This window comes from Gossypium arboreum, chromosome 9, assembly GCF_025698485.1.
Source record: "Gossypium arboreum isolate Shixiya-1 chromosome 9, ASM2569848v2, whole genome shotgun sequence".
Lineage (NCBI taxonomy): Eukaryota > Viridiplantae > Streptophyta > Magnoliopsida > Malvales > Malvaceae > Gossypium > Gossypium arboreum.
In genome coordinates this window covers 81,953,436-81,965,386 of record NC_069078.1, presented here as the reverse complement: position 1 = coordinate 81,965,386, position 11,951 = coordinate 81,953,436, and the positions used below count along the sequence as shown (strand labels likewise).

At 33.8% G+C, this 11,951-nt stretch overlaps 1 protein-coding gene and 1 long non-coding RNA gene across 2 annotated transcripts; one reads left to right on the top strand and one right to left on the bottom strand.

Moving 5' to 3' along the window:
- Positions 1 to 539: 539 nt before the first annotated feature.
- Positions 540 to 1,321, top strand: LOC108454625 (uncharacterized). Its single transcript, XR_001866747.2, has 2 exons — positions 540 to 787; positions 1,101 to 1,321. It is a non-coding gene; the product is annotated as an uncharacterized LOC108454625 (long non-coding RNA).
- A 2,907-nt stretch (positions 1,322 to 4,228) lies between these two features.
- On the bottom strand, positions 4,229 to 11,138 carry LOC108457148 (V-type proton ATPase subunit B 1). The gene is made up of 15 exons (XM_017756021.2): positions 10,903 to 11,138; positions 9,532 to 9,598; positions 9,268 to 9,323; positions 9,070 to 9,168; positions 8,849 to 8,908; positions 7,380 to 7,491; positions 7,070 to 7,278; positions 6,608 to 6,733; positions 6,333 to 6,470; positions 5,895 to 6,045; positions 5,714 to 5,796; positions 5,292 to 5,339; positions 5,145 to 5,198; positions 4,965 to 5,048; positions 4,229 to 4,864 (listed from the first exon to the last, which is right to left on the bottom strand). Exons 2-15 carry the CDS (start codon positions 9,587 to 9,589, stop codon positions 4,679 to 4,681), a joined length of 1,464 nt encoding a protein of 487 aa, XP_017611510.1. The 5' UTR covers positions 9,590 to 9,598; positions 10,903 to 11,138; the 3' UTR covers positions 4,229 to 4,678.
- Between the last annotated feature and the right edge of the window lie 813 nt (positions 11,139 to 11,951).

Below are 11,951 nucleotides of genomic sequence, written 5' to 3'. Positions count from 1 at the left end.
ATAAATAATAAAAGGATTAAAATCGAACCAATCACGGGCTAAATTGAAATAAAAATGAAATTAGAGATAAAAACTAAAACAGAATAAAAAAACGGGGTCGAAAATAAAAAAGAGTAAGGTTTGAGGACTGATCAGGAAATTGTTCCTCAAGTCCTTTGCGCATCGTTTCATGCAGGACTGAAATGAAAATCAGACACGAAAACCTGGGGCAAAATAAAAAAAAACGAAAAAAAAGAAGAAAAGGATCAAGTCGATAATCGCAGAGGAGCGGAGGGATCAAAGCTGGAAATTTGTCGGGTCCCAAAACGCTGCGTTAAGGCACGGACCCATTTGCAAACGCATGCGAACTTCAGAACCAAATTAAAAAATGAAACAAAATAGGCGGGGGGCAATTGAATGCTCATGCGAAAAGAGGAGGGCCCATCGTGTAATTATACCCTCAGGGCAGAAACACGCGGTCCCAGGGGCAAAGAACCGGATCGGGTCGGGTCACAGGGTTCCAAACGGCGTCGTTTTTATACCATGGGAATTGGCTTATGCGGTGCCGTTTTTTTGCTTCCTCATAAAGGCCAAATCATGCCTTTATTCAGCCAAACAGACACCAAAGAACCCTAGCCTCTCTATTTTATCCTTTCAGCCGAAATCCAACATTCCCCTAGGAGCCGATCGGCCACCATGAACGGCGACCAAACCGTCCGAGCCTCAGACCCGTTTTTTTTCCGTTTTAGACCCTTTCTTTACTCCGATTTCGACGAAGAAGAAGAAGTCTTATGGCATATTTACGAAGGTAAAGCTTCGTTTTCTTTTTCGTTTCTCTTTTATTCTATTATGCTAAAAATACATGCCAAATCTAAAGGGAACAAATAGAACAGATTCAAAAGAAAAAAAGAGAGGCACTCGAAATCACCTTCTTGATTTTTGACTGCCTTTTTTTATTTCAATATTTTGTGTTTTTTTTTCGTAACCATACAATCTGTTTTTGTTTGGGCTTTATAGCCGAAAATCGATTGATTTCCTATTGCTATTGTCTATCTCTGCATGTTTTCTTTGTTTGCCTTTGCGTGTTGCACTTTCTGTTCCCCTTTATGGTCTGTTTGCAGGTTGGGAGGAGGGTCAACGAGAGGGGCTTCCGTTTTGGTGCAAAGGACGGGCAAAGCCTATCCTCGAGTGTCGAATGCGCTGCTGAAGCACATGGGCAGTAGAGGGGAGGCGCGGCGCTGAGGCTAGCTAGGGTTTCGGTTAGCTGAGACCCAATTTGGACATTGGGCCTATTGGGCCGATTGGGTTAGGGGTTTAGGGTCTGTTTGTAAAATGGGTAGGATCTTGTGTTTGGGTTTTATGTAAAATGGACTATCTTTATTATTTTTGGTTTTTGTTTAAACGGGCCGGGTAAAATTGGGCCCGTACATATATGGTTTGAAACGAATTAATCATAAAAACACATCAAATATGTATGATATTAGAATAAAAAATAGATTAAATTATAAGTAAAATAAAATTTAAACACATAAATACATCGGATAAATAATATTAAATGCACTTTAATTATTATCATGGTTTTGTCATCAATTTTGAGTTAACGTCGAGTTGATTTGTAACATCTAACTCAATAAGCAATTTAAATGAAATATACAATTAATAGAGATAATAAATTATTATATTAAAATAAAAATGTGTAAGATATATTAAATGAAGCTTTGGTTGACTAGTAAATTAAATTTTTACTAATCAGATTGATGTGGATTCAAATCTTATCATATATATTTTTGTTGATTTTTATTAAAATGAGCAGACTAAAATACCTTTAAATAATATAATGTATTTTAATTATAATTTTTTTTTGTAATTTCTCTTATTAACACGAAACCAACTTAATCAAGATTTTAAATAATAAAATAGATATATTTTATATATAGTAAGGTATTGGTGCGTTTTAGGTAAGTTATAATTTTTTTATTAATTTTCTTTTGACACGTGAACAACTTTAAATATATCAATTTTTTTGTACTTCAAATTTTAATTGATTACTTATTGGTTTCTCCATAAAATTACTCATCATTTATTATGTAAAATTAAATATAATAAATTAAATAAATAGAGTTAAAGTTTCTAACTAAAAGAAGTAACTTTCATGATATCTAAATCCATGACCCTTTCAAAAAGTTTATACAATAGACTATATTTCTTTACTTTGATATTTTTAATTATTTTTACTTTAATTAACTTGAATTTTAGTTTCTTAGATCAAATCTTGCAAAATTAAAAATTAACTTAAATGGTTCTTTTTAAATTGTCTAAAATTTTACAGAAATATTTTTATGCATTTATCCATATTTAAGTTATTTATGATGTGTCAATATTTTTATTAGTGTATAAAATTAATTTAAAAAAATAATTCTAATATAAATGATTCGGTGAACAACTTTTTAAAAGCAGGCCAGCAATTACACTCATCCTAATTCTAAAAAGAAAAGAATATTTAGAATGGAATATATGGAAAGAGGTTTGAATCAAATGTAGATGTGCATGCTTGCGAGATTCAATTTGTATTTTGTTTGGGATTGTAACATAATTGGAATAAATCACTTCTGTTCTCTTTAATCAAATTTTATTCAACATAACACTCAAGTACTTACTTTTTAGAAGGAGAAAAATTGCTTTCCTGATAAAGCAATTTTCCTTTCCATCAAGCTTTCGTCCTTGAGTGGAACTTTCTAAGACCTTCTCATACTTTGAATGACCCTCCCTTTTCACAACATTTTATAATCCTCTTTCCGTCACCTACATTTGGCTTCTCTTTCTCTAAAGCGTTTTTTAGTTTCCTCATCTTTCTTGCGTTGGTTTGCATGACCTTGGACAACGACAGCAAAGAAGCCATAAAAAGACAGTGCCGGGTGACCTAGAAAATGAAACATTGATCACACTTGAGTTGGAATCATACGTTAAAGTCGATGGTCGAATCAGGGGAATTTCGTTGATCTGCAAAGTGTTATATGATTGTGAAATAAATAAATAAAACGAAGGTATGGCTATGGGCGGTTGAAGATCCTTGCGAAATGCGGGACCTTGAAATTAGAAACATGTTACTGTTTGTGTTTAAAAGAGAGAGGGAACAAAAGAAGCTAATTGGGTCAGCCACCTGATCACTTGATCCTCAAAGAGAGGAAGCATCAAGGAGGTTCATCTTTCAACATCTACATCTAGCAAAGAACCAAAGGCTCATGGGACCAAATGTGGGTCTTAAAGTTGAAAACCCTCAACCCAACAACAACTTCAAGCTTCGCAAAACTGATAACGATCTTATTACGGTAGTCTTTGAACATGAAAGGTTTGTGTTATGCATGTGGAAGGTTAGGTCACGCCTTTAAAAGTTGGAGGTCCACCACCAAAAAAATCAAGGTGGAAAAGATTTATGGTGACTAGATTCGTGCCTTACCCATCAGCAAAAAGGGGTTTGGTGATCAAGCAAACCTTAGCCATAGCGAAGATGATGACGAGGATGATGAAGTGAAAATGCCGGTGGGAAATGAAGTTCACGCACGAGAAGGAAATGTGAGAGAAACGAAATATCAGGACTGGAAAATCTTTTGCACATTAAAAATGGAAGGAGCTAGTGAGGTAGACATTCAAAATGACCTGAGAAAGCATTAATGCAATCCGATGGAAAGGAGCCAGAGAGGATAGCTGGCGCGAGTGTCTCGGATAAGATTCGATAATATCCAATGCATATTTAATCATCATTCACAAATTGATTTCTATAATATTTAATAAATGAATCCTACACATTTGAATGGTAATTATTGGATATTAATGGATAATAAAATAATGAAGTGAATCTTAAGCCATGGTTGTATGGTACTTATTGCTTATATCATTGGTTGAGAGTCATTGCTTATATATTATAATCCTTTCGGAAGGATCATCCTTCCGGCTGACCAACGTCTCACCACTGTCAATGCATCGTTGGTCATTTGATGGTTGAGCCTAAATCATGGCATAACCATAAGGTAGGCTTTTGATTTGTCTAATCATTGTTCTGATTAAACAAATGCTGCCTTTGGAGGTCGAGTTGACCTATACAGTGATGCAGCCATTTTGTATGTATATAGTTGCTTAGGCTGCTTTGTCTCTTGTTTTCCATCTGTACTGCAATCGATAGGCCCGAGTCTTTGATAAATGAAACAATGTTTCTATGATTGCCCAAAAAGACAAAAAAAAAAAAAAAACATTATTCAAAATAACAGCACAAGTCGTCCACTGTCTCCCTTATTTTCATCTTCACATAAAAACCAATACAATACAAAGCAAAACTATGAAAATAAATAGAAGAGAAGAAAAGCAGCTAATGCAGTTGAGACGCACTGGTCTCGGTCAGTGTTTGGATATGGATATAGAAATCCAAATCTACTGAATTACAAAATGTTGAAAAAATAAATAGGAATATAGAATAACAAGTAACACAGGGGGGGCTTTACAGTTCCTCCTCTTAGGCCACCCTGGTTTCCTCTAGATAAAAGAAGTCATATTTGATCACTTGTTTTACTAGCCCAAGAGCTTTCATGGGGAAACCTAACTGGAATTCAACCATTATTATTCGAGCAGATGAAGCGGATGGTAAATAAACTTCTTTTAAACACTACCAAGGAGGAGGCAATCTAAGGGCATCACTTTGCCTCCTTCAATTACCTGCATCTCGACTGTAGTACTGGTCAAGAGTTTTCGCTGGTATACGGTGGAGAAGTTCACGAGGAAATATACGAAGCAGAGTCCACGCCAGATCGAGTGACTGAAAGATGTTGCGGGTGTCATATGCTCCTTGGGTAACAAACTTCCTCTCAAATTTATCCAAGAACTCCAAGTATAGCTGTTATATTCAGGGACATCACATTAGGTTCTTTATAAGCAAGTACTTTACCAAAAACTGATGCGTGAAAATTGAAGAGAAACTGGAAAAGAGAGCAAACCAGATCCTCAGAAGAAAGTGCTTCTTCTCCGACCACAGCTTTCATGGCCTGCACATCCTTACCGATAGCATAATTTGCATACAGCTGAAGGTGAAATGATTGGGAAACAAAAGCAAAGGTTAGATTCCTTAACATCAAATTGAGGATTGAAATTATACCACAACAACGATGCAATCAGACCTGGTTAGACACATCAGCATGATCCCTGCGTGTCATGCCCTCACCAATGGCACTCTGAGAAAATATATACATATAAAAGAAAATTGGTTACTCTTCATAGTAAGTTGAGATTTGTATAATTTCCATGTTGATGGATGCTATCCTCACCTTCATCAAACGAGACAGCGATGGAAGCACATTGATTGGTGGGTATATCTGTCCATTTAGGAAAGAAGAAAATATTAATTGACAGAAATCAACTTAATTGTTATTCATACAAAGAAGAAAAACATATACATCAAAATCCATTTTGAAAACAGAGGAATATTGTTGACTTGATATCAACCCGTAAAGCAAACAAGGTACAGAGCCATCAATCACACACTATGATGAGCCAAATTCAACCGAAGTCACCCTGAGAAATTTGCCAAGGAAATGGAAAGATAGAGAAAAAACAGTTCCAACATAAAAGACCATATTAACAACGAAATTTATGCATAAATTGACAAAAATCAAGGTGATAATTTGTGAACCTTCACGCATCCTAGATAAATAGGTTGATAGCTCGTACAGGCTAGTTTTGACATTACCTGTCTATTATGGAGCTGTCTGTCAATGTATATTTGCCCCTCTGTGATATATCCAGTAAGATCCGGAGTGGGATGTGTAATATCTGCCAAAAGAGATAAATAGAATCAAGTTGTGAATCAGAATTACCATTAAAGCAAGCATGGCAGTGCAAAAAGTAGACATAGCTACAAAAAGCATTACCATCATTTGGCATAGTAAGAATTGGAATCTGTGTGATAGAACCCTTTCTCCCTTCAATTCGTCCAGCACGCTCGTATATTGTGGCCAAATCTGTATACATGTACCCAGGATATCCACGTCTTCCAGGTACTTCTTCTCGGGCAGCAGAGACCTGCATTAGCAATAGTAGTTTGTCTCAAACATATGGCATAACATTCTATAGAACAAGATGAAATTAAGATAATTAGAGACAATAAACTTTCAACATTCAAATAAAAGCTTTGGGAGCTGCATAAATTTCTGAAATGCATGTATTAGATGTCCAGAATGTATGAGCAATCAGAATCAGAGATAGTGAAAAAATGATATATGCTTTCAAGCATCTCTGCTATCAACAGCTAGTAGTAGTACTGCGCACCAAAGAGATTGCACTAATGAGACATGGTTGTTTTTTGTTACCTCACGGAGAGCATCAGCATAAGAACTCATGTCTGTAAGGATCACAAGAACATGCTTCCCACATTCATATGCCAAGTATTCTGCAGTAGTGAGAGCTATACGAGGAGTAATAATACGTTCAATTGTGGGATCATTAGCCTGTAGAGAAGAAAGTAGAAGAAGCTAATTTCCAGCTATAAATTGATTTTTGAAGTAGATGCAACCTCTTAACCAACCCACTCTTCTCATTTTAAAAGGAAATGAATAAGGCCTTTGTATCTCAAATTGAATTATACCAGGTTTAGGAAAAGGGTCACCCTCTCCATTGAGCCATTTTCCTCAAAGTCACGTTTGAAAAACTGTGCAGTCTCCATGTTTACACCCATAGCCGCAAACACAATTGCAAAATTATCTTCACCATCCTGAAATCAATCAGCTTCCTGTGAACTTATCAAAAGGTAGAAAGAAACAGCCATGTATAGGACAAAGGCCTCATGTTTTCAGTATTGAGAAATATTAGAGGCAACTGATAGCAACTAACACAACATGAAATTTTTTATTTTTGTATGTATCTTCAATTTTGAGTTCATTCTAAAGGGACAAGCAACCGGTTGTGACCTATTACAAAATTAAAATGAGACTTGAAAAGAACTTCATTAAAATTTCATAGTTGATTTACAATTAGCACATTAACTCAATCAAACCATCAAGTATGTCACCTTATTACTAGGCAAGCAATATTAGAACGTGAATCTTACCTCAAGCAGATCTCCAGTCTTCTCCAAACGTTTCACCAAACCAGCCTGACGACAAATCTGAGCAGCGATTTCATTATGGGGAAGTCCAGCAGCTGAGAAGAGAGGGATTTTTTGCCCTCTAGCAATTGAATTCATGACATCAATTGTTGAAATCCCCGTCTGTATCATTTCCTCAGGATAGGTTCTCTCACTAGGATTAATAGAACTCCCTACAAAGTAAAAGATTAAAGGATAAGTAATGTAGCTAACAAACTACCGGTTGCAAGCAACTTATACTGTTCAATTATCATTTGGTCCACAACGCTCCTACCAGAGATATCCAAATATGCCTCAGGCAAGATAGGTGGACCATTATCTATTGGCTTTCCAGACCCATTGAAAATGCGCCCAAGCATATCCAAAGAGACAGGAGTTTTCAACACCTACAAAATAGAGTCAGGAGAAGGGATACAGACAAATAAGTTCAAAAAAGCAGAAAAATTCAAAGGGGGTAAAATAAATAGTTTTCAAAATGCACTCAAAACAGGCACTTGCCTTCCCAAGTTTTTTCTACCTTAGCTTCCTACTGGTTAATACAAACATTAGACACAATAATTGATTCACAACTCACAAGAACCAGGAAGTAGCAGACACCAATTCTAAAATAAGTTCAAAAGACATTGCAAAATGCAGTTGCTCTTTTCCTTCCTTTATTCTTTTTTTCCCCTACTTGTTGTACGTGCTTGCCTCAATACATTTGGGCATATTCCTCATTTACAAACTAAACAAATAACTAGTAAAACCTCTACAGGGCATGGCAACTAAATTACACACATCATGATGCCAAGGGGCTTGTTTCTCTATGGGCATAAGAACAAGAAAGCAAACAAATGTTAGTATAAGCTGCCAATTCCTAATGATTATCATGTCCAAAAAACCAATAAACATAAACAATGGTCTAAAGGCTTGATTGCATAAACTTAACCTTATAACTAGAATGGTTGGAAGTGGAAAACAAAAACATTCCCAAGAAGCCCGAATAAGCTATGTTAGTCAAACTCGGATATAAGTGTTGGTTATGGGGTAAGCTTCTGACATGGGTATTTTCAATTTTTTTCTAAGTTTTTAATGTACATCTAAGATATCCCCTTACTCATGCCTAAATATGAGCCAGACATTGTTATTTGACAAGAGTTGGAGAAACATAGCAAATAAGTAACAGCCTGCTACTTATTAACATTTACAGAGGATGTGCCAATTACAATCAATGATTCCTCAATGGATATCACATGCTCAGTGTTCCATTCTTTTTAAGGATTACAAACCATGGTTCTAAGCAGAAATTAGATAGCTAACCTAACTATATACTAAACCTCTAATTAGAAGTAAATGCCAAACATTAATTTTATTCTAGAGAAATACATGGCCTGATGTCATAACGTTTAGAAGAAAAAATATTACAATATAAAAGCCAGTGTAATGCCAAAAGAGAACCTTAGCTCACCACAAGACAGAAAACGTCTACAAGGTCTAGTAATTGCAGGATTTAATTCCCTTCGGTCTACTAAAGAACCAGATATATCAAGATTCAAGAAACGTGTAAGCATGCCTGTTTAATGTCTAAATACATACAATCAGACAAATGATGCCAATCGGCCATCTTAATTAAAAATTTCCCAACAGAAAGAAGCAGCTACTTCAATTAATTTCCAGGTGTGTTGAAGTTAAGCTATTTTCAAATCAAATTAGGAGAGCAAGAATAGGATTGAACGTAAAAGAGAAAATTAGGCCGTCACATACCTCTCCTGTAAATTGCACAGTTGTATATTTGTTGTCAATTCCAGATGTTCCTTCAAAAACCTAGCCAAGGTGACATATAATTAGAGCTATGAAGGATAAAAGAATATGCTATTAGTGAAGTTGCAGCACCAGACATTATTCCTTTTTGCATGATATAAAGGTGCATATAATAGGAATTCATAGTTACAAAGGAAAGGTAGAGAATTTTAGACAGAAAATACCTGAACAACAGCTTTTTCTCCATCAACTTCAAGGACTTGACCACGTCTGGTTGTCCCATCCCCTAAACGAATATTAACGATTTCTTGATATTTTGGTCCCTAGAAAAAGCATGAAACCTCAAACAGTAAGAAGTTGAAATTGAAACTAAACAAGCTTGAGAATGATACCAGATAATGAGTGAGGAAAACAGAACTTGCCTTCACTTTATCAAGGATTACTAAAGGCCCAGCAACTCCAGAAACAGTTCTATATTCTGTAATCAACTCAAGAAAAGTAATATAATTATTCTTTTAACTTTACCAGTTTCTTTCATGCAATAAATCCTGCTTGTCACAATGCATATGGCAGTTCTCAAGATTAGACAGAGCATTCAATACATAGTTAAAACATAAACCACTCAAAGAAAAGCAAACAAAGTTTCCTATGATGATCATGCAACTAGTTTAAAGCAAGTAGTTTACCCATGCCAATCTCCAGTGTCCCCTCCTCCATACCGTTAGTGTTTTCTGCCATACCCATTTTGTAGTTCTGTCAAGAAAGAAAGCCACAATGAGACAGAAAATTCATTTCTGGGCAGGAAATGCAAAAAGTAAAGAAAATAATTAAAAAAGTAATTGTAATTTCATTCTCAACTGCTTCAGAAAGAAAATATAGAAGCTTTAAGCTTGAAATTTTGTTAAACGTATCAAGCTTCATTCTCTAAACCACTCTAGCGAATTCCATAAGCTTGAAAAGTAGTTAAACAGTGGGGATTTGTTGGATTATTGATTTTTATACTTGGCTTTTTGCTATTGCTTTGAGTATAACAGCAAATGAATCAGTAGAAAGCAAAGTTGCAATTGATTTAAAACTATTAAATGTCTAAATATAACAGCAGCTATAGATTAAGGTTCTTTATACGATACAAGTAAAAAAGCATTTTATTCTCCTAAAGATTCATTGTCATTTCAAAATCTTCAAAAATACTGTTTCCATTTGTATCTAAACACATTTTCCTTTTTTTTTTTGGGGGAGGGGGGGTGGGGATTATCATAAAATAAATCACGAATGACAAAAATAAAGGAGCACGACAGAGAATTCACAACCTGAAGATTAAGTAGTACAAGTAACAAATCAAGCCGCACCTTAAAAGTAAATGGATTCCACTAATCTTCATGTAGAAGAAAATTACTAATGGAAGCATTGCTTAAGAAAAAAAAAAGGTTCCCTATTTATGTAGAAGAAATGGATTTCATTAATTTTCAAATTCATCTCAATTACATAGTTTGCTACACTTGAAATCCATTCAATAAAATGGCTTCCTTTAATCTTTAGTTATTCCAAATACACTGTTAATCCTAATCAGAATCTGGAGTCTATTATTTATCAAAATGCAGTAATCACGTCATTCTAAATTCACAAAAATCAAACCAGTGCTTCCATATAAAGCGGACTTGACTAAACTACTGAGATAAACTATAGATCATGAAACCTCAGTTATCAGAAATGGTTCAAACCAATTAGAATTGAAAACTAGAGTTCCTTTTATATTTAATTCCCGTGTCCAGAGAGAAACTAAGTACCGAAAGAAACGTCCTTTGCAAATATAATTAAGAAACAAGAAAAATAAAAACTTCTCATATTAAAAATCGATCAAAATTAGAAAAAAAAATTAAACAACGTAAAAAATGTAAATCGGTAGGACGAACAGATCGAATTAGAATGGAACTGAATCCAGTACGATTCATTTAAAGGAATTGAATTGAAGGAAATTGTAATTAATTGAATGGAAAATGATATTTGAAACAAAAAGAAAAGCAAAAAATTGAAAATAAAAAACAAAAGGAACTTACATTTTTTGTGTTTTTCTGTTTCACAAGAAGCAGGGAAAGAAAGAGACAGAAGGGGATAAACTACAAAGTGAGATCTACTGCAATTTGCGAACCATAAAATAAAATATGAATTTTTTTTTGTTTGGTAAACTATACCCTGTGACTCTAAAATAGGTTTTTTCTCAATTTAGTCTCTCTAAATAAGATATTTGTACGAATTAGCCATTACCGCTAAAATTTAGTTCTCTTTTATCGGATTAGAGATGTGGCACATTAGCCCGTTGAGTGACTAACATATTTCAGTTTTTGTTGAGTCAAAAGTTTAAGGGCTTTCTATAAAGTTTAGGGGAAAATTTTAGACTAACTATAAAGAGATCTTTAAACTTTAGTCAAAAGTTAACAAAAAATGAAATATGTTAGTCATTTAATGAACAAAAATTTTAACAGTGGTGACTAATTCATATAATTATCTTATTTTGAGTGATTAAATATAATAAAAACTAAAGTGATGAAAATAGGATAGCCATAAGTGTATTTTTTACTAAATAATAGTAAATAATCATTAAATATATTTATTTATTGCTTACGGCGATATAAATGGTAATAATCTAACGAAAAGAAAAGGTTAACAGAAAGTCTCTCTACTCTTCATGAAATTATAACTTAATCCCTATATATCTATTTTTAAGAATTTAATTTTTAATTTTAAGTTTTAAAATTTAGTTTTAACTATTAACAGTGTTAAAAATATTTTATTAAATTTAAATTTATTATAATGTTATTTTTAATTCTATCAAATTTAATTTTTTAATTAAAAAATAATTTTAATAAAAATAATAATAACATTACTAATTAAACCTAAATTTTAAAATTTAAAATATAAAATAACTAAATTCTTAAAATAAAAATATAAAAATTTAAATTTAAATTTATAAACAATATATGAGCTTATGACACATTTTAATCAAAAGAAAACCACTGGGGTGTACTATTTTTTAAGGTGGGTTTGGAAAGCAACTAATAACAACGAGTAATTAGATTTAGAGTCAACTATTTTTAATTGTATTTTG

What these genes read in the sequence shown, in the direction of transcription:
- LOC108457148 (XM_017756021.2), bottom strand. Translation starts at nt 9,589, where the DNA reads ATGGGTATGGCAGAAAACACTAACGGTATGGAGGAGGGGACACTGGAG. An exon ending in GAGAAAAAGCTGTTGTTCAG is followed by an intron (nt 8,909 to 9,069) that starts GTATTTTCTGTC and finishes CACCTTGGCTAG; the next exon opens with GTTTTTGAAGGAACATCTGG. An exon ending in GACAGCTCCATAATAGACAG is followed by an intron (nt 5,340 to 5,713) that starts GTAATGTCAAAA and finishes CTAAATGGACAG; the next exon opens with ATATACCCACCAATCAATGT.